This window comes from Neomonachus schauinslandi, chromosome 5 (genome assembly GCF_002201575.2).
Source record: "Neomonachus schauinslandi chromosome 5, ASM220157v2, whole genome shotgun sequence".
Lineage (NCBI taxonomy): Eukaryota > Metazoa > Chordata > Mammalia > Carnivora > Phocidae > Neomonachus > Neomonachus schauinslandi.
In genome coordinates this window covers 51,262,312-51,285,232 of record NC_058407.1, presented here as the reverse complement: position 1 = coordinate 51,285,232, position 22,921 = coordinate 51,262,312, and the positions used below count along the sequence as shown (strand labels likewise).

The 22,921-nt window shown below is 42.3% G+C and overlaps 2 protein-coding genes across 2 annotated transcripts in view; one reads left to right on the top strand and one right to left on the bottom strand.

Annotated features, from left to right (window-relative positions):
- The window catches only part of RASSF3 (Ras association domain family member 3), a 68,874-nt gene that overhangs the window by 4,666 nt on the left and 41,287 nt on the right, over positions 1 to 22,921 (top strand). The window lies entirely within an intron of this gene.
- On the bottom strand, positions 20,966 to 21,376 carry LOC110570584 (fatty acid-binding protein 5-like). The gene has a single exon (XM_044914771.1). The coding sequence runs from the start codon at positions 21,374 to 21,376 to the stop codon at positions 20,966 to 20,968; it is 411 nt and encodes a 136-aa protein (XP_044770706.1).

Sequence of the window (22,921 nt, the reverse complement as noted above, 5' to 3'; positions counted from 1 at the left end):
CTAAAAAGGTTATATTGAAGAATTGTTTATTAAGGCAAGCCTGTGCGACTCCACATAACAGGTCTCAAGTTCGCCCTGTGGGTACTTTCCTTATTATAATTTATTTTTCTGACTTGCTGTTTGGTTCTGTGTCTTGCTGCTAGAATCAACAGTAATGAGTTGCACTGTTTTATTCATGTGTCCATTAGAAGCTTTGGCAATAAATCACTGGGGGTAAAAGAATAATGGTTTACAACCTCAAAGGTATTTTGACTGTACTAACTCTTACACTCATTTTTGATCCCTATATTGTCGAATACAAACATTCCCACCAGTCCTTTTGCCTGGTGCACGGTGATTTGCACATTTCATTTCCATGTCTGATAAATTCTGTTTTTACACAGTACGTATTAATCCATTGGAATTTTTTGTTTGTGTGAGCAGAACTCACAAAGACACATTCCCTTCACTCAATTTCTTTTTTTTAAAGATTTTTTATTTATTTGAGAGCGAGAGAATGAGAGAGAACACATGAGAGGGGGGGAGGGTCAGAGTGAGAAGCAGACTCCCTGCTGAGCAGGGAGCCCGATGCGGGACTCGATCCAGGGACTCCAGGATGATGACCTGAGCCGAAGGCAGTCGCTTAACCAACTGAGCCACCCAGGCGCCCTCCCTTCACTCAATTTCAAGAGAAAATTAGTCACCTCTTATATGAACAATACATTCTATATCCCGTTTCTTCTTCTGGCTGACTTGCAAGATTTGGAATTATTTGGAAAGCAGTGACACAAAACATTTATGAAAAGAAAAGCTAAAAATATCCAATAATGTGCTTATTCTTTTTAGACTTCCTTTGGCAGTCAGTGCATGTCATACTGTAAACATTCATTTTCTGGGAGAAAAAAACGAAGCAGACAAAATGCTTTCTGATGTGGCGTGGTCCCCAACTCTTAGCCCTGAGCATCAGCTCTTGCCTCCCCCCTCCCCCCCCATAAGTAGCTGTCTTTTGATAAAGTTCCTGGTTTGAGGCTTGCTTTTCACTTCTGATTTGGCTCAAGGCCATTATCTGGAAAGGGGGGGGAGGTGTTCAGAAGTAATGGTGAGATGATGTAGCAGGATAGGGGATAGATGCATGTGAAGGAGCTGCTGTTAGCTAAATTGGCCTGTTTGTATCCTTATCTCATTGAAGACCTCTGTACAGTGCCTAGGAAGAGGTTTAGTTCTAAGCAAGCATTAGCAATGTGACAAGGCCCTGCTTCTTGTTCACTCTCTGATACAACTTTTAAATAACCGCATGTGATGAGGACTGTAGTCATACTAGCCTCACTTCCTTTCAAGATCCATGATTCACCATCGTAGAACCTTGGCCTGGGATTGCTGCCCTCCATTCTCCTTCGCGTGTTAACTTACCTGTCCCCTCAGAGAAGTCTTCCTGAACCACCAGTCTGAAGTTGGTACCCCTCCCCTCTTAAAGCCCTCTGTTCTTTCCTTTCCTAGCAAAAATTATAATATGTTATGTTTAGTTTAATGAGGACAAAGACTGCCATGTTCATGGAGCACATAAAAGAAATGCTCCATTCTTAGTAGGTGCTCGAAGGAATGAAAGCCTACTGATTTTGGATGGAAGTCGAAGTACTGGGTACTGGGAGTGTTCCTTTATACACAAATATACACAATTCTTCCCCCTCTCCCAATTAGACCATAAGCCTCCACGGTATCTTAGACATTAGTAGTCATTTAAAAATAGATATTAGTGGGGTGCCTGGGGGGTCCAGCCGTTGAGCATCTGCCTTCGGCTCAGGTCGTGATCCCAGGGTCCTGGGATTGAGCCCCGCGTCAGGCTCCCTGCTCTGCGGGAAGCCTGCTTCTCCCTCTCCCACTCCCCCTGCTGTGTTCCCTCTCTCGCTGTGTCTGTCAAATAAATAAAATCTTTAAAAAATATATATGTATTAGTAATAAGTGTTATTACTAGGTATAATTCACTTCATATATTTCCCCATTATTTTAAGAGAGTCTTTCATGTATTCAGTAATTTATTGAATTTATTTTATAAACAATTTATTTTTGCTATGAAGGGAAAGAGCAGAGGGTTTTTTTTTTAAAGCTTTTATTTATTTATTTATTAGAGAGAGAATGTGGCTGTGCTCGTGCAGAGGGGAGGGGCAGAGGGAGAGGGAGAAGCTCCCCTCTGAGCAAGGAGCCTGATGGGCTCGATCCCAGGACTTTGATATCTTGACCTGAGCCAAAGGCAGACCCTTAACCGACTGAGCCACCCAGGTGCCTGGAGAGCAGAGGGTTTTGAGAGGGGAGGGGTGCCTACTTTGTTTTGTTTCTTTTTATTTATTTTTTAAAAAGATTTTATTTTTAGGGCGCCTGGGTGGCTCAGTTGGTTGAGCGTCTGCCTTCGGCTCAGGTCATGATCTCAGGGTCCTGGGATTGAGCCCCGCATCAGGCTCCCTGCTCGGCGGGAAGCCTGCTTCTCCCTCACCCACTCCCCCGCTTGTGCTCCCTCTCTCGCTGTGTCTCTCTCTGTCAAATAAAAATAAATGAATAAAAAAAAAAAAGATTTTATTTTTAAGTAATCTCTACACCCAACATGGGGCTCGAACTCAAAATCCTGAGATCAAGAGTCGCATGCTCCACCGACTGAGCCAGCCAGGCACCTCCGTTTAATAATATTTTTTAAAAGCTTACCAAATAGAACATCTCTCTAATTTTTCTTTAAAGAGCTTGCTCCTTTAGTGCAAAGGAAACTCGTACGTGTTGATAGTTTTTCAGGGAACCACCTCTGTTGCGTGGAGTGTGGTAAAGCTATACATCTGTTTAGATGGAAAGTTTACTGAGGTGTATCCCTGTAAAACAAGTCCCATTTTCCTATTGACATCTGTCCAGAAACTCTAGATGATCGTGTTCCACAGAAACCTCATCATCCTCAAGGATAATGAGATGCATTAAACAGAGTTAATATTAATACCACTAACCAGAGTTTAACCATTCTTTCTTTTTTTTTTTTAAAGATTTTATTTATTTATTTGAGAGAGAGAATGAGAGAGAGAGAGAGAGAGAGAGCATGAGAGGGGGAGGGTCAGAGGGAGAAGCAGACTCCCTGCCGAGCAGGGAGCCCGATGCGGGACTCGATCCTGGGACTCCAGGATCATGACCTGAGCTGAAGGCAGTCGCTTAACCAACTGAGCCACCCAGGCGCCCTTAACCATTCTTTCTAATGAGGTTAGTTTTCCAGGTTTTTCTTAATAGTTCTGGTTTGGCTATCAGTGGCTAGTCAAATGGTTTTTGTTTACTTGATAATTTTTTTTTTAATAGAGAGGGCCAGAGATGCAGTAGGAGGGATGTCCAAGCCCATAAACAATGATTAAAATGTGATATGCATGTAAAAATATTACGAATAGAAGAGACCATCATTCTAGATTTATTTATTTATTTTAGAGAGAGTGCACTTACAAGTGGGGGGAGGGGCAGAGGGAGAGAATCTTCAAGCAGACTCCCTGCTGAGGATGTGACTTGATCTCATGACCCATGATAACATGACCTGAGCTGAAACTGAGTCGGATGCTTAACCGACTGTGCCACTCCGGCGCCCCTAGAAGTGACCATTATTCTAAAACTGGACTGTCCAGTATGGTAGCTGCTGGCCACATGTGGTTGTTGAGCACTTGAAATGTGGCTGGCCTGAATTGAGAGGTGCTGTAGGTGTGAAATACGCACTGGATTTCCAGGACAAAGGAGAGAGAATATAAAATATATCAGAGTGATTGTTTAATATTGCTTCATGTTGAAATGATGATATTTGGGATATGCTGAGTTAAATAATTTTTACCTGTTTTTTTTTTTTTTTTTTTACCATGGCTACTGGAAAATTTAGAACTATGTATGTGGCTCACGTTCTGTTTTCTGCTGGACAATGCTGTTTGCTAAAGCAGAGCTGCTACCTCTTGCCAGGGGTTTCGATCTCCATCGTCTAGTGGCTGCAGATGGATGGATGGGTTGCCAGCCAGGCGTCCTGGGGAGATTTTTCTTCGTGAAGGGGAACTTGCCTTTTACTGTTGGGAATAGTTTTTCAGCCTATCATGGGTCATGCATGCCAGCATTTAGAGGTTATGAAACTTGTGTGTGGGGAACTTCCCTTTTTTCTGACCTATGAGCTGAGAGGATAAAACTGTCTCAATGGCATTTTAAACTGCAACTCTGCCTTAAGTTTACAGAGAATGGGGTTCATTATTTCATAGAGTATTAAAACAGCAAGAGTAATACACATTTATTTTATGGACTGTAATTGCTAACTGCTGCTACATGATTCAGTCAGCTAAGAATAATTTACTAATTATATATTGCAGCACTCAGTTTTTTTTTTTTTTCTCCAGATGCTAAACAAAGTGAGATAATTGGAGGAGGAAGAAGGATGAATTTGGGAATTGGAGGCCAGAAGAATAGATTGAGAAGATCTGGATTTAAGAGGTTTAGAATGCAATCCGCCAAGTGTTTTTCATGAAGTTAATGTGGGTTAGACAGTGTGTGTGTTAAGATTATAAGGTAGTTTTCTAAATTCATTCCCGTGTTTACGGAATGTTCACAATGTGCTCGGCTGGTGCTAGGGTTTCGGTGAAGAAAACAGAAACCTGCTCTTAGGTTTGGTTGGTCGTCTCAGGGCGCCTGGTTGCTTCTGTCAGGGGAGCATGTGACTCTTTATCCTCTGGGTTGTAGGTTTGAGCCCCATATTGGGTATAGAGATTACTTAAAAATAAAATCTTCAAAAAAATTTAGGGGCGCCTGGGTGGCTCAGTCGGTTAAGTGTCTGCCTTCGGCTCAGGTCATGGTCCCAGGGTCTTGGGGTCTTGGGATCGAGCCCCCCCCATCGGTCTCCCTGTTCAACAGGGAGTCTGCTTTTCCCTCTGCCACTGCCCCTCTCCCCTTTCCCCCCTTGCTCACTCTCCCTTGCTCGCTTGCTCTCTCTCTTAAATACAATCTTTAAAAAAATTTTAGTTTGTAGTCTGTATAGATCATTTCTCATCCATGAGAAGAACAAGATCTTAGTCCAGAATTTGGCTCCCATCTTTGTTTTGTATGTCCTAAAAAATAATTTTTCATAAACATGTCATTTTTACTGGAAGGATATTAAGGTTTTATGGGTAGCTGGAGCAATATGTTTTTGAAGTTTTTTTTTTTTGATAATAAGAGTACTATAAAAATCGCATCATCTAGTTTGGGGGAAAATGGTCCATTATCTTACTTTCCTAATCCAAATACTATTTTTCAGAATCGTTTCCTAGTTTTGTCATTTGTCCTTTTTTAAAGTAATTTCTACCCCCAATGTGGGGCTAGAACTCATGACCCCGAGTTAGGCGTTTCATGCTGTATGGACTGAGCCAGCCAGGTGCCCCTCATTTGTCTTTTTACATACATACAATCATACTGATTTTTAAAAAAATCCCATTTAAAAAAATTGTGCTAAAATACACCTAAAATTTGCCATCGATACAGTTTTTGTTCACATAAACCATTTTTAAGTGTTCAGTGGTGTTAAGTATCTTTTCATTGTTGTGTCTCCAGTTGCCAGAACTTTTTCATCTTGGAAACTGAAACTGTCTCCATTAAGCTGCATGCACGCCCTCCCCTCCCCTCCCCACATACTCTTGGCAGTCAGCATTCTATTTTCTGTTTCTATGCATTTGACTGTATATCTCATGTAAGTGAAATCATGTAGTATTGGTATTTGTCTTTGTGTGACTGGCTCATTTCCCTTAGCGCAACGTCCTTAAGGTTTACCTGTGCTAGCATTTGTTAGCATTTCCTTCCTTTGATGGAATATTCCGTCGTATGCTTAGCCATTCATCAGTCGGTGGGTATTTGGGGGCTACCACCTCCTGGCTATTGTGAGTGATGCTGCAGTGAACATGGGTCTACAGATACCTCGTAGAGACCCTGCTTTTGGTTCTTTCAGGTATATACCCACAAGCGGCATTGCTGAACCATATGGTAATTACATTTTTAATTTTTTTAAGGAATTCTGACCTGACAAATTTGAATCTTGCAATTTAAACTTAGAATTAACGAGCTCTTGCTGAATGATTTCAGCTAGCACAGCTATCGTTTTCATGTCTCCCTTGTATTTTACTGAATAGGCATTATTTTCCAAGTATTGGAAAACGAATGTTTCTGATTTTTTTTTTTTTTCTTTTTGGCTACCAAACATAACAGTGTAGTGAACATTTTGAGCGAGAAACCTTTTCCATTATGGATTAACTTTCTAGGATAGATGTACAAAATGGAATTTTGCTTAGCAATGATGGTATGGCCATTTTATACCTCTTAGTTATCCCCTTAGTTATACTTCTTATATCACTAATTGAAGGCTGTATTTTTAATTAGTTTCATTGTGCCCCTAGCTCCGCTGGGTGTAGTCATTGAAATAGAGGGAAAACTGGGGCCCCTGGCTGGCTCAGTCAGTAGAGCATGCCACTCTTGATCTTGGTTTGTAAGTTCAAGCCTTACTTTGGGCCTAAGTTTACATAAAAGAAAAAATAGAGGAAAAACTTTGTAAAGGCACCTCATTGTTATTTAGTTGCATTCCTTTAAACAGTAAATTTAATATTTTTCTGTACTTCTAAGTGGATCTTCCTCTTGGTGTGAGCATTGTTCATGGCCTTTGACCATTTGCGAGGTAGGCAGGAAATCTCCGGAGAGCCTGTTCTTGAGTCCTGTGCATATTTAGCTGGGTAGATGGTTCCCCTTTTTTTTGCGGTCAGCTAAACTTCAGGTTATTTTTGACTTACTCTGTTTGTTCCAAAGGGACATTACATATTCTGGCGTTTTGAAATACTTTAGAGTGTGTTCAGGCTGACATCACTGAAACTTGGAGCAAAAAAAAAACACCCCACTTTACTCCTATAATTATGACAGGAAAGGCCTTACTAAGAAAGCATCAGTGTCCTCTGAATACACTATGGAATACAGAGGGTGGGAGCTGGATGATGTGTCTTTTACTAACCATGTTAAAAAAAAAAGTGACTGAAAGTGCCTGTTTATCGTTGAATTTCAATAAATTTAGTGCCAATTTTCGAACCACCCTGGTAGAAGTCAGAAGCTAAGTTTTATAATTAGACCAGGTATTGAAAAAGGATTGTAGGGGCGCCTGGGTGGCTCAGTTGGTTAAGTGACTGCCTTCGGCTTAAGTCATGATCCCGGGGTCCTGGGGGTCCTGGGGGTCCTGGTATCGAGTCCTACGTCCCTGCTCAGTGGGAGGCCTGCTTCTCCCTCTGCCTGCCACTCCCCCTGCTTGTGCACACTCTTTCTCTTTCTGTCAAAGAAATAAATAAAATCTTAAAAAGATTGTAGGACAAATGACAAAACCCTACCTATGGAGAAGTTTTATACTATTTACTTATTATAAGCTTACTGTCTTTTGTTGAAACATTGCAATTAGATAGAGCCTGGCATCGATACTTTAAGTCTTGCCTGTGTCGAACATTTTTGCTTAAACTTTTATAATCTGATTATTATAATCCTGGGTTGCCCTCATTTAATTTTTTTCTTGTTCAGAATATTTTAATTAAGTGAATCTTTTAAAGAGATGTAAGGAATTATTTCTGACCTTAGATAGATCATGAACCTTCCTTAATCCTCGTTCTTAGACAAACAAGTTTACTCTGAAAATTTCCTATAAATACTTGTTTCAAGGAATCCTTCTCGTTTTTTTGCCAGTGAAGTCATAGAAATTTATGTGTATCTGATCACAGTTCTCAAACAGCAAACCAAAAACTGAAAAACTTGTATGAAAATAGAAAACAAAATAGTTGTATGCATTACATAGGAGGAAAAAAATACCAGTACTAAAAATGAAGTTTAGCATTCCACAGTGTTGTACAGTTTGTGGAGCTTTCCAAAGGACTTAAAATGCAGTTGATTTCTTTGGACTCTAATTTCAGTGGAACTTGGAGAAGAGAACTTAAACCAGCAGCAGTTTTATTGGTTTAGACCTTCAGCAGATTTCAGGTTTTAATGGCATCGCAGAGGTGAATTCAGGGATATTTGACTGGAGTCCGTCATTTCCCAGCTATGGGAGAATGTAAATATTATGTAGGTGGTTTAAAGAAACAATAATAGTACTTTTGTCCATTTAAGGTCTGTTTCTGTTTGTTTAGACAGGCTTGTGGGTCGCTTTTTCTTGGCAGTTTTCCTTTGCAGGGAGTTTACTGCCCTTTCAGATCTCTCTGAAGTTTGCAGATTGCTTTCTCTGCTGACCGGCGCTGGCCACGCGGTGCAGTCGGTGGGAAGGACTATGGTGGTGGGGCTGCTGCTGTGTGAGCTGGGGTCCTGTGGGCTCTGTTAGAGGAAATGCGTCCTCTATGTCCTATGAACTGTACCCAAAGCATAATTATTTCTGCCAGTTGGTGTGGAGGATTGGAGGGAGCTCTTCCAGGGGAAAGCACTACCTTTCAAAAAGGCAAACGTAGGGGCGCCTGGGTGGCTTCAGTCGTTAAGCCTCTGCCTTCGGCTCAGGTCATGATCCCAGGGTCCTGGGATCGAGTCCCGCATCGGGCTCCCTGCTCCGCGGGAAGCCTGCTTCTCCCTCTCCCACTCCCCCTGCTTGTGTTCCCTCTCTCGCTGTCTCTCTCTCTGTCAAATAAATAAATCTTTAAAAAAAAAAACAAAAACAAAAAGGCAAATGTAGCACCAGTGTCAGCAAATCAGCTTTATTTATTTATTTATTTATTTAAAGATTTTATTTATTTATTTGAGACAGAGAGAATGAGAGAGACAGAGAGCATGAGAGGGAGGAGGGTCAGAGGGAGAAGCAGACTCCCCGCCGAGCAGGGAGCCCGATGCGGGACTCGATTCCAGGACCCTGGGATCATGACCTGAGCCGAAGGCAGACGCCCAACCATCTGAGCCACCCAGGCGCCCACAGCAAATCAGCTTTAAAATTCATTCTCGCTGGAGGTAGTTCTGTGCAGTTTTATTATTTATTTATGACTGTGCAGTTTTTTTTTCATTTTTAATTTTTTTATTAAGATTCATTTATTTGACAGGGAGAGAGCGAGAGAGGGAACACAAGTAGGGGGAATGGGAGAGGGAGAAGCAGGCTTCCCGCTGAGCAGGGAGCCTGATGAGGGGCTCGATCCCAGGACGGCAGATGCTTAACTGACTGAGTCACCCAGGCGCCCCGACTGTGCAGTTTTAATTAACAGTGGATCTTGATCTTTTGAGGTGAGGGCTATTTAAAAAAAAAAAAAAAGGGAACTGGATTTTATTAGGGCCAAGAAGGGGTGTGTTCTTGACTGTTGACAGGCAGCTCTGTAAGGCAGCCTGGGTTTAAATCAGGGCTAGCCAGCTGGTGTTTTGGGCAAGGCTTTGCACCTCTTTAAGCCTCAGTCTGTAAAGTAGCAGCATGCCTGGCACATAATCTGTAATAAATATTAGCAATTTAAAAAAACTAGCTATTTATTTTTAAAAGGTTCTTCCGTATACGGTCATGCACATCATTTGAGTTTAGGGCTGAGTGGAGAACTGACCACCGATGGGAGATTCGACACCAAAGAATGAAAGGTGGCAGGAAATTGGGTGTGTCTCCTTGGTTTTATTGACCAGAATGAACTGGGAATCTCATTGTCCTTGATCAGGAAGAAGCTTCAGTCATTCCTGTAGGCTTATTATTATTATTATTATTTTTTTTAGCCACTTTCAGTCTCACTGTAGTTCCTTTGTTTTCTGGTAAAGGGGTTGTTGTCTCCTGACCAAGCCGGAGGCCACTTATCAAAGTCTTCACCAATTTCTGTTTTCCCTTAAAGCAAGCCACCCCAATGGAAAGAGGATGATCAGGCCTGTGAAAATGTGGTTCTTTGCTTAAGGGTTTATGTATAGGTTAACAGACCGAAGGATTTTTTCTTTGTCTTTCAATTCCCTCTGTTCTCCCTCTCTTATCTGCCTCTGGTTGCAGATTTCTCAAGGCTGCCGGCTTGACCTGGTGACAGATCTTGCTTCTTCCTGGGGGCTTTCCTTTTTCCTCCAGGAGGTGTCAATCACCTTGCGCTCATTGTTTAGAGACTTAGTCACTGTTTTGTTTCTGGTTTTCATGAGCTCAAATCCAATGAGGTAACGCAGGGGAACTGTGTCACTCCCTGCAGAGGTGAAGCTGCGGCTGTCATTCGAATCCCACCTCCACGCGTTGTGGCTGTGTTCCCAGGCCCCCCCCTACCCCCCGCTCCCACCCACAGTGTGTCAGCGTTGCTGCACACGGCCACGGTTCAGAAACAAGCCCGCTGGTGCGCCGTTGGAACACAGGCAGCAAAGATGCTCAGCGAGTCAGTCGCGTGATCTGTTCGGCGAACTTTTCAGAGTTCATGTATGCTCCATAAAACTGGCGTGAGTGTTGGAATCTGGTGGGAAACCTCTTCCTTTGGACCATGAGAGCCTCTTGGGGTTTGCTCTTCCCTCTCCTTCCCCAAACTCCCCTTCCTTTGGTTGTGTTTCTTACAGTAAATTGGTTGTCTAAAGCTGGCTTTATATTCTTTTTTTTTTTTTAAGATTTTTATTTATGTATTTGAGAGAGAGAGAATGAGAGAGAGCACATGAGAGGGGGGAGGGTCAGAGGGAGAAGCAGACTCCCCGCCGAGCAGGGAGCCCGATGCGGGACTCGATCCAGGGACTCCAGGATCATGACCTGAGCCGAAGGCAGTCGCTTAAACAAATGAGCCACCCAGGCGCCCCTGGCTTTATATTCTTAATGCTGCTGTGAATATTTTTAATCACCTGAATTGTAAATTAGCTGAACTGTAAATTTTACTGATCTACGTAAATATTATCACTTATTTGTATAAAAAACTTGGGACATTAACTAGCATGTGAGTACATGCTCAATAAAGGTTATTCTAGTAGTATTAGCATTATTAAAAACAGTTTGCTAGGAGCTTTTACTAAGAAAGTGATTTGGTAGAAGAATCTAGGGATCTAGAATTGGGAAATCATCTTGGTTTTGAAACTCTTGGAGCTTCGAACAGGTTCCTTAACTTCTTGAGTTACCAGCTTGTTAATCTTTTTTTTTTTTTTTTTTGAAGTATTTTATTTAAAAGAGAGAGAGAGTGATAGAGCACTCGCAAGAGAACATGAGCTGGGGGAGAGGCAGACTCCCTGCTGAGTGGGAAGTCCAACTCAGACTCCCGGAAGAGCAGGGATGTGGGGCTGGATCCCAGGACCCTGGGATCATGACCTGAGCTGAAGGCAGACGCCTAACTTAACTGAGCCACCCAGGCGCCCTCAGCTTGTTAATCTTTAAAACAGTTAGTATAGAGGGGTTAAGTAAGATAATGTGTGTGGAAAGTATTCCTAGTTATAAATTGTTACATAATTGCAAATATGACTGCATCACCAGTGTGTTTAGAGACTATAAAATTGTTTTCTTAATACTTACTGTTTTATAAATTGATTTTAAATTCTCAACCTATGGTAGTATTGGAGGTGACACTTGATAGTTATTGAAAAATAAATTTATCCCCCATCTCACTCATGTATGTCTGTTGTTATTGCAAGGTAGTGATTTGTTTTTTTTTGCTTTGCTTTGTTTTTTTTAGATTTTACTTATTTTATTAGAAAGGGAGAAGGCACAAGCAGGGGGAGTGGCAGGCAGAGCAGGCAGAGAGAGAAGCAGCCTCCTGGGATCATGACCTGAGCCGAAGGCAGAGGCTTAACCGACTGAGCCACCCAGACGCCCCAGCAAGGTAGTGATTTGTATTTGGGGACCTGAACAATTTACATCTAAGCAGCAAGTTTAGATTACCTTATGAATGAATTGTATGAAGCACTCTGATGTTTTGGAGAAAGATGATATTCTAGCTCATTATTGAATGAATCCATCGGGGGCTTTGAGTAAATTTAGTTCTAAGCCTTCCAGATTATCCTGTGAGCTTCGTGAGGGCAGACATGTCCGTCTTGTTCACCACTATATGTTCATTGTTAGTGTGGTACTTGTCACAGGGCACAGAATGAGATCTGTTAATTTTTTTTTTTTTTTAAGATTTTAAGTAATTTCTCCACCCAGCGTGGGACTTGAACTCACAACCCCAAGGTCAAGAGTCACATGCTCTGCCAGCTGAGCCTGCCAGGCACCCCTGGTATTTATTAATTTATTAATTAATTTATTAAGTAGGTTCCACGCTTAATGTGGAACTCCAACTCATGACCCTGAGATCAAGGGTCACATGCTCCACTGAGCCAGCCAGGTGCCCTGTCTTTATTTGTTAATTGACCACCTGGTTTTCATTTGATCGGATTTGTGTCAGAATCATAAGCAAAAGAAGCTGGGTGAAGGCAGTGTGAAACATGTTTCTTTCAGGGGGGGGATAATGATAAAACAATGGTAATAAATTCTGTATCATGTGAAAGTGAGACATTTAGGTGAAATGGAAAATCTATTGGGCTGGGGATGTGGAGACCTGGGTCCTAGGCCTGTACTTTGTTCCTAAGAGGTAACTTTGGAAGTTAATGATTAATTGATTCTAGACCTGAACTTCTGATTGGAGGGAAGGTAAGTCTTAAAAGTGATAAAAGTCTTGAAAAGGATTCTGTGAAATGTATTGAAATGCCAAACGAATGAGTTTGGAAACAGCTGTATTAGGTCATATCTGGTTGGGTGGGGTTGAACTTAAGTGAATTGGTTGGTTAGTCACTGGTGTTTGAGAAATGAGTAGAATATGTAGAATTCTTTCTTTTTTTTTTTTTTTTTAAAGATTTTTATTACTTGAGAGAGAGATCTGGGGAGAGGGAGAAGTAGGCTCCCCGCTGAGCAGGGAACCCGACGCGGGGCTCGATCCCAGGACACTGGGATCATAAACTTGAGCCGAAGGCAGATGCTTAACCAACTGAGCCACCCAGACACTCTGTAGAATTATTTCTTTTCCTAAAGAGGGAATGTCTTGGGAAAGAAATCAAGGGGGTCCTGGGTGGTTTATGGAATTCATCCCTATATAGTGCCAATAAGAATGGGTTTTGTGCAAGCCAAAGGGAACACTTAATTGTTCTGAACTTCTATATTGCAGGAGTTAGAAACATAGTGTCAAGAACTGTTTAAGAAAGAGCCCACCAGCAGTGCCACATTCCTGGAAAACAGGGCAGGATGAATGTGAGGGTCCTGCGCTTATGCTGTGCTTCCTGAAGGATGAGTGCTTGTGGGCAGGTGCGCATTCCCATTTGGGAGTGAGAAAGTGTATTCATTTCCTTTGGAAGATTAAATTTTGTCTTTTGTTTCTAGTGTGTCTTTTATTCCAGTTGGTCTGCATTTACTGTTGCCAGGTAAATGTTCCAAATAAATTTTTTTAGCAAGTTAAATTCTATTATAAAACATAGTCTGTTGTCTAACTCAGTATATCCAAACGTGAGGCTTCTATCCCTTTGCCCACACCCTGTGTAGAGTGCCTTACTCAGCCTCTCCATTCACTAATCCGTGGATATCCAGTTCAAGGTTCATTTCTTACAATGTCTTGTCCTTTGATTGCTACAGGTATATTTAAGTATTGCCTTTCTGACAAGAATAAAAACTCTTGAGGGCTAGGGTTCTTTGCTTTCTAGAGGCCATATTGAATGATTTGTGAGTGTGATGATTAACTTTATTCATTATTGAGACATTGTCTTTCCTGAGAAGAATTATTATTTTTAAAGATTTTATTTATTTGACAGAGAGAGACACAGCGAGAGAGGGAACACAAGCAGGGGGAGTGGGAGAGGGAGAAGCAGGCTTCCACTGAGCAGGGAGCCCGATGCGGGACTCGATCCCAGGATCCTGGGACTACGACCTGAGCCAAAGGCAGACATTTAATGATTGAGCTACCCAGGTGCCCAAGAAGAATTATTTTTAATCTGAGCAGTTTATTTAGAACTTTCATCTATTTCTAATGTCCTACAGACTTCAGGAGATAATTCAGCAAGACCCTAAAGGGAAAGATATTTCTTTAAAATTGGACTTTTAAACATTTGAGGGATTACTGAAAATTTAGAAAGACATAACTGTAACTCTAAAGGTTTGGACTGGGTGGAATGGTTCCTTTTAATGTGAAGAGTCTGAGGTTTTCTGCTATTAGCTAGAAGGAACATGCTTAAATGCATAACTATAGGAAGTTTTGTTTTGAGTCACGGAAATCACAAAAAATTATTTTTCTAGTGACTCCTGTTCTTTTCATTAAGTATATCCTAGTGTCCCTGAAATTCTGTGGTGCGTTTTAGATTTGGAAATTGTGTGATGTGACAATACAAATGGCAGATTTTGTAGCTGCTCACATCTTGTGTTCATTTTAATTTGAAATGTTGGCTGCAGAAGAGCATTGTGTCAGAATCGTTTATGTGAATTAAAATGGTGCATTGGTATGTTAACAGTTAGTAAGCATTATTTGAAGTATCTCTGAGTTTACATGTAGGCATTATATTTGTTTAGGCACTGATTGATTTTAACAATTTCAGTGATCAAAAGGGAGAATGTGGGCTGAGCTATAAAGTAATAGATTCCCCCAGCTGTATAATTTAATTCATCAGAAAAGGTAGACACATAAAGTTAAAAAAGCTGCTTCAAAATACTGACCTGTTCTTTGTGGCTATTAGGACTTGCAGGAATGAGTTCTAGCCAGGCCTCAGTGGCTGTCCGGTGATTGAGGTGGAATGAAGGCAGTGAGAGTGGGGATGAAGTGGAAGAGGGGCCAGATTGAAGATATTGGTGAGTTGGGGGGATTTGGTAACTCTGGATGTGGGTATTGGGGTGGTGAGAAAGAGGACAAGGATGAGTTGTGGGTTTCTTGGCTTGGGTGACTCAGGAGGTGATGTGGTCACTTGCCAAGAAAGGGAATATAGAAGAAAAATGAGATTTGGGAGGGAGGATAAGTTCAGACAACCTATTGACTCCAGGCAGTCAATAAATAATGAATGAATGAATCTGGGTATAGTTTTTTTGAGCTGTCGGTAGGGCATCAGAGTTTCCCAGGCTTGTCCATAAGATAGAGGAGGTAGACCTGATCTGGGGAGAGAGCTTTGGGATTTGTTGAAGCCATGGGAGGAGGAGGAGGACCCAGTGGCATTTAAATGGTAAGCAGAGAAGAAGGGTGTGTCCCCAGAGATAAAAGTGAGTGGCTAGAGAGGTGGGAAGAAAGCCAGGGGAGTGGTGTCCTGGGAGCCCAGGGAGGAGTCAGCCTCAGGAACAGGGGCTTGGTCAGTAGGACAGGTGTAGCATACAGAAAAACCAGGGAGCCAGGGACTGAAGTTGAGCCAGGAGGAGTCTCTGGAGACCTTGAGGAGCTCCTCTTCAGTGAACTGGAGGGGCAGTCTGACTGCGGAGGGAGGAAGAGTGAATAGCTGTGGAGGAGCAGGAAAGTGAGTGCAGACTGCTCTCCAAGGTTTGGCTGGAAAGGAAAGGACTGTGCTGTAAAATGAGGCCATGGAATAGAGGGAGTCGTTGGCATGTTATCATCATTTTTATTTTTATTTTTTTAAAGATTTTATTTATTTATTTGACAGACACAGCGAGAGATGGAACACAGCAGGGGGAGTGGGAGAGGGAGAAGCAGGCCCCCTGCGGAGCAGGGAGCCAGATGCGGGGCTCGATCCCAGAACCCTGGGATCATGACCTGAGCCGAAGGCAGACGCCTAACGACTGAGCCACCCAGGTGCCCCTGTTGTCATCATTTTTAAATGAGACACTTGAGTAGAAAGAAGGTGGTTGGGGATTAGAGGATATAGGTGAGGGACAAGGGTTCCTTGAAGGAGATGGCTGTCTTGGCAGCGGAAGGGACGGTGTTTGGACCGGAAGTGGGGGAGGACTGCTTAGAAAGAAGATGGCTCCTCTTGGAGAAGAGGGGAAGGGTTAAGTCTGGGAAACACATACATGATCTAGGTGGTGGTGACTAGGAGTTTGAGTCGTGGCAGATGCGCACTGATCGAGCAAGTGGGTATGCATGTGCGTGCGTGCGGGTGTGTGGAGAGAAAGCCAGAGGCACGGAGATAGAAAAATAAACTAGCAGGAGAGTGGTGAGTCTGGTAGGTCTTGTGGGTCTGGAGGACAAGGTGACGCTGTGGGTGGAGGAGATGGGGAAGGACACACCTGTGGGTGTGGTGAAAGGCTGGGAAAGGACGCAGGCTCTCAAAGGGCCTTGCTTACCAGGCTGAGATCTTTGGATTTTATTTTATTTTATTTTATTTTTTTTTAAAGATTTTATTTATTTATTTGACAGAGAGAGATAGCGAGAGCAGGAACACAAGCAGGGGGAGTGGGAGAGCGAGAAGCAGGCTTCCTGCGGAGCAGGGAGCCCGATGTGGGACTCGATCCCAGGACCCTGGGATCATGACCTGAGCTGAAGGCAGACGCTTAACGACTGAGCCACCCAGGCGCCCCTTTGGATTTTATTTTCTGGGTAAGGGGAGCCATGTAAGGAGAAGTAATGAGGTCAGATCGATGATTTTGCAGCGGATAGCAGTTTACGGCAGAGTTTGGACAGAGACAGGGATATTGTTTGGGAGGCTATTGAAGTAACCTGGGTGAAGGTCATTAGGGCTTGAAATGGAGCAGTTGCGTTGGGAGAGGTGAGGATTCCTGAAGTTGACTAGGTAGATGGGCATCTGTTTGACCAGGTGGGGAGAGAGGGGAGGAAGTAGGTATGTGTATGGGGTGGCTGAGGACGGTACTGCCCTTGTGGAACTAGGAGGAAGATAAGCCAGTCTAGCGACCTGGCACAGTTCAATTTCAGGACATTTTCAGAACATTTGTGTGGCATCCAGTTGGCAACTAGAATGAGGGGTCTGAAGCTCAGGAAAGAGATCTCTGCAAGAGACCGATTTGGAAGCATGAGATCATCATCCTTGATTTGGAAGTGGTTAAATTTTATTTGAAGGAACAGGAGAAAAATAAATCTTGATGTGGATATGGACTATAAAAAGTCAACTTCTCAGACCATTTCAGTATATTATTAACTTTCTTAGAATGAAGTCTTTGATGACCAGAATGTGGATATGCCTCCCAAATAGCTCAAAAATTAATGACAAAAAGATATTAGAAAATAAATTGAAGAAAGTTTCGATATAAATGTTTTTATCTTGATAGTTTTTTTCCTATTAGGTTGAAATCTCTTTTTTAATCCTTGTTTATTTTTGATAAGAGATTTGAGAAAACTGATGGGAACCAGCTGGTTGTACTTTTGCAATGTCTTTGAAGATGAAGTATACTCTCTTGAGTGTGCTATCACGGCATTTTATTCCCCAGGTTTGGCATCAATGGATACCTAATAATCAGATACTCTAACGCAGTGTCCAGAGATGGATTTAAAAAACAAAACACTAAAGTGGTTTTCAGGAATTCACTAAATACTTGTTTGTAGAGCCTTACTTTGGATCTGCCATAAAATACACATTTTTCTGTTTTCCTTCCCAAAATGTAGGAGCAAGTAATACTGCTGATCTGTGGAAATGTTAACTAAACAGAAGTTGTCCTTATTTTTTTAAGTTTTATTTATTTCCTATTTATATATTTTTAAAAGATTTTATTTATTTACTTGACAGAGACAGCGAGAGAGGGAACACAAGCAGGGGGAGTGGGAGAGGGAGAAGCAGGCTTCTTGCCAAACAGGGAGCCCAATGCGGGGCTGGATCCCAGGACCCCGGGATCATGACCTGAGCTGAAGGCAGATGCTTAACGACTGAGCCACCAGGCGCCCTTAAGTTTTATTTTTATTTACGTAGTCTGTATACCCAGCATGGGGCTCAAAGTCATGACCTGGAAATCAAGAGTCTCCATCTCTTACAACTGAGCCAGCCAGGCATTTCCACCCCCCCTTTTTTGGGGGGGGAAGTAAAATTTTTAGATCCTTTGGAAGTTGCAGCAATGTGGTGGGTGCTTCAGAATTTGTATAGAGCTGTGGGTGGTCCAGGTTCTCCCTTAACACCCCCTGCCTCTCAGTTCTGAACTGCCTGCCCTACACTTTGATGTAGTGCTGTAGAAGAGTCCTGCTTTTATGGTATCAACAAACATTTACTTTTTCAAAGATTGTATTTATTGAGAGAAAGAGCATGCACATGTGAACGGGGGAAGGGGGAGAGGGAGGGAGAGAATCTCAAGCAAGCTCCGTACTGAGTGCTGAGCCTTATAGGTATACAGTAGTTCACAATACAGTAATTATGTAAAAGTAGTGTGAATGCCTTTATAGCTGACCATCCAACTTTATTTATTTTTAAGATTTTATTTGAGAGACCGTGAGTGGGCGTGCGTGCGCCTGCACATGTGTAGGGGGAGGGGCAGAGGAAGGCGGGGAGAGAACATCCCAAGTAGACTCTGCACTGAGTGCCCAGCCAGTCTCAGGGCTCAGTCTCACCACACCAAGATCATGACCTGAGCCGAAACCAAGAGTCGCACACTTGACCAACTGAGCCACCCAGGTGCCCCTGACCATCCAACTTTAAAGATAACACTTCGTGGATGTGGTTGAAGCCCCTGGGTCTTCCTGGCCCCATTTTCTCTCCCGTTCCTTATCTCTCCAGTTCTTTTTTTTTTTTTTAAAGATTTTATTTATTTATTTATTTATTGGAGAGCGAGAGAGCGAGCGAGAGAGAGAAACAGCATGAGAGGGGAGAGGGTCAGGGGGGAAGCAGGCTCCCCACTGAGCAGGGAGCCCGATGCGGGACTGGATCCCAGGACTCCGGATCATGACCTGAGCCGAAGGCAGACGCTTAACTAGCTGAGCCACCCAGGCGCCTCCAGTTCTTTTTTTTTTTTTTATCATTGCCATCCATGTATTTAATACTTTTATTACTGGTGTCTATGTAAATATTAATCATCAATAGTTAGTGTTACTTTACATGTTTTTTTAAAACTTGTGGGTGTGGTGTCATTGCATGTTTTCTTCTGTAGCTCACTTCTATTCAGCTTTGTTGTTGAGATTCTTGCTATTCCAGTTCATTCTAAGTGCTGAACACTATAGTGTGTCCATTTTATGTTGATGGACATTTTATATTTCCTCCCATTTTTCCCTATTACAAATGACATTGCAATACACTCCTTTTTTTTTTTTTTTTAAAGATTTTATTTATTTGACAGAGAGAGACACAGTGAGAGAGGAGAGGGAGAAACAGGCCTCCTGCCGAGCAGGGAGCCCGACGCGGGGCTCGATCCCAGGACCCCGGGACCATGACCTGAGCCGAAGGCAGACGCTTAACCGACTGAGCCACTCAGGCACCCCTGCAATGCACTTCTTTACGTGTCTCCTTCAAGTGTGTGTGAGACTTTCTGTAGGTTGTAATCCCAGGAATGGAATTGCTTAGTCATAGAGAAGGGAATGTGTATCTTCATGTTGGTTGGGCAGGTTCTTCAGTTCCATCTTTGAATTGGACAGCTTGAGGATTTATTTATTTTTAAAAAATATTTTTATTTATTTGACAGAGACACAGCGAGCGAGGGAACACAAGCAGGGGGAGTGGGAGAGGGAGAAGCAGGCTTCCCGCTGAGCAGGGAGCCCGACTCGGGGCTCGATCCCAGGACCCTGGGATCATGACCTGAGCCGAAGGCAGACGCTTAACGACTGAGCCACCCAGGCACCCGAGGATTTAATTATTTTTAACTTGTATGTTAGTATTTTCTTGAAACTGTAATGGACCTATGGAAATGTGTGGTTTGGGGAAAATTTGGAATACAGAATAGGTCATATTTATTATGTGTTAATGATTTATAATTTTAGTGATTTGTGTACAGTTCCATTTAAATGATATGGTTTTATATCTTCACCTAGGATCACAATGAAAGCCTATAAAAAAAGAAATTACTAAACTGTATTTCTTTCGTTATCTGTGCTCACCTGAAGTTACACAGTGTGGCTTGGTGGGGGGGGGGGTTAAACATTTTTATTGAGGTGTAATTGACATGTATTAGTTTCAGGTGTACAATGTAATGATTCAGTATCTGTATATGTTCCAAAATGATCATCAAATCACCTTGTTAACAGAATTTTTTTTCTTGTCATGAGAATATAAGGGCTTAAGTACCTTAACTGCTAACTCTCTGAGCTATTTTCAAGTATGTGCCACAGTGTTAGTAATTTTGGCCCAATGCTGTACTGCAGATCTCTTCTGCAGTCCTCATTCTATCTCAGAGTGATCAAGCAGAATGGAATGAATGAAGAATGGCATAAATCCTGATGGGGATCTTTTTGAAGTAACCTGGCATGCTCCCTTTGGGTGAAAGAGGGTTCTGTTTTCTTAACATAGTCTTCCTCAAGCTGCCTGGGTTTGGTTTGTGGTTTCCAAGAGACTTGTTGGACTGGCTTTACGCTGATACTAATCAGTTTCTTCATATTTGCTCCATGGCTTTTTAAAAATTAATTAAAAAATTCTTTTGACAAGTTGGTGGGGAGGGACGGGTGGAGAGGGAGAGAGAATCCCGAGCAAGAGCCAGACAAGGGGCTTGATCTCACAACCCTGAGATCATGACCTGAGCTGAAATCAGGAGTTGGACACAAGCGACTGAGCCACCCAGCCACCCCTTCCCGCATGGCTTTTTAAAGAACTTCTGTATAGCTCTCTTTTCAGTCAGATCCAACAACCATTTGCTATTATAGTTTAGTTGTTTCTCCAAACATTTATTTCCTTCTGGCAGGAATCAGTAAGAGAACTACTTCACATGGACCTTGGCTACAAGTTCTGCCATGTGTCATGTCCTTAGTGGAAGTAGGAGGAAGATAAGCAGGTAAGAGAGGGAGAACAGTGTTGTCTGTGTCTCTGTCTGACAGATAAATTCTTTAAAAAAAATTTTTTTTTTTTTTTTTGGCATAGCACAAATTTACTAACCAAAGGGATGATCCTAATTAAATCAACACTTTGAAATAGATGCATGTAAAGATAAAGATAAAGATAAATTGAACACAGTAATGAAAAAAAAAAAAAAGCAGTATGGAGATTTGCTCATTGAACTGAGCTTGTTCATCCTCACAGCTAATTCCTGTCCAAAATGATGATGGAATTTTTACTCTACTTTTTCATAGACCCGAGTACAGGTGACATTATTCATGACACATTCCACCACTAACTTCCCATTTTCCAATTTTCCTGTGATTGTGCTTTCCTTCCCATCCCATTCCTGATGTTGAACCAACGCGCCCGCGTCTGTGAAGTTGCAGACAGTCTGAGTTTTTCTGCCATCAGCTGTAGTTTCTTCAAACCTCTCTCCCAGGTTACATGAAAACTGTGTTGTTTTCAAAGTGCTCTCAGTTTTTATGGTGAGGTTTTTGCCATCAGAAGAGATGGTCCAATCTGGTTTGGCCATTGCACCCACTTTTCGCAGAGCCATTCCCACTCCTGCTTCCTTCATGTATTCGTCAAAGCCTTTGCTTTCCACTGAGCGCCATCTTCCTACCAGCTGCTGAATGGTGGCCATGGTGGGCGCGGGCCGGCGGGCCTAGCGAGCGGAGCAGAGTGGGGCGTGGGGAGCGTGGCTTCCGACCCGCCGGCGCCCAGGGCTGCTTTATCTAAAAAAATTTCTTTATGTTTATCTACAACATGACTTGATATCCACAGTGAACTGATTATTACAGTCAAGCTAATTAACATGTCATTTCCTCATGACCATTATTTTTGTAATGAGGGCAACCTGAAATCTGTTGTAGCATATTTCCTGTGTTTAGTACAATATTAACTGTAGTCATGCCTGTACATTAGCTCTCTAGACTTAACTCATCTACAGAACTGAAACTTTGTACCCTTTGACCAACAAACATTAGCTATTGTTACAGTATTCAATACACAGATATTCACAAAATTTTTTAACTGGAAACTGCATGTATAGTTTAAATACAAGAATAGAAAAAACCCCCAAAGGATTTATCTCTCTGGGTGTTAGGATAATCTCATTTGACTTCTGTGTTTTTCTTTCTCCTGTAATTGTCGTTTTTCTTTTGTAATAGAAAAAAATTTGCGTATGATTTTATTCTGGTGTCTGTGGGTAAAAACACCCAGAGGTTCCTGGCAGGTTAATCCTAAAAAGGGCAATTTGATTTTTTACTTTATCTTAGAGTTTCATTTGTTCCCCTTGATTGACTATTTAAATAAAGTTAAGATTCACTGTGGCATGCATACACTTGTGTCCAAAATACTCTTTTTTACAGTGGCAGTTTCCTAAGGGTATCCTTCAAATTGCATATAGTTTGTTAATCTTATTGTGGTATTTTGTTTTTCTTAACTGTAGTTTCCTGTTCTTTGGATTTTTTGCATGTCAACATTACTGAAAATAAATATTTTGCTTTGCAGGGTTAGTAAGCCAGACAGAGTAGGTGTTGCTAATTCAAGGAAATAGCCTAAGCCATCATCAGTTAAAATTGCATAAAAAGCCAGGTGTACCTTGATTAGAGGTTTCTAAGGTAGAAAGCCAGGAATATTCTAAATTCCTGGTGCCCGTGCTGTTAAAAAACCGTTCTGCAGTGAAGGTGGGGAGAACGAAAGAGTCCATGAGTGGGTCAGGAGGAGTGAGGGCCAGCGAACCACACCTGCAGTGCCCACAGCTGGAGCTTAAACTTCTCAGCAGTGTTGTGTGTTCTCTTCGCAAATGTTTTAAGTAAGCCCACCTCAGGTATATATGCCATATTGATCCCGATGACCTTCGGTGCACCTCGGCGTGCCCAGAGGTTTGTATGGACCCCCCGGTATGAGAAGCATGGCCTCGACAGCTTGGATTTTTTCTTAAGGAATCAGGTGGGAATTGTTGATGGTTTGCATGCTTTGAGGGAGGCTTCTAGGTTTATTCTACTAATATCAAATGCCGGGTGGGCTGAGAATTTTTGAGGATTGGGCTGAAAGAGATTGAAGGAAATTGGACAGAGAATTATGGCAAACCCATAAAGTGATGAGTATGTGCTATATTGATCAGTTGATACTGTATTAAGTGCTTTATTACATTACCTCAGTTGATTATCGTCCCAGCAACCCT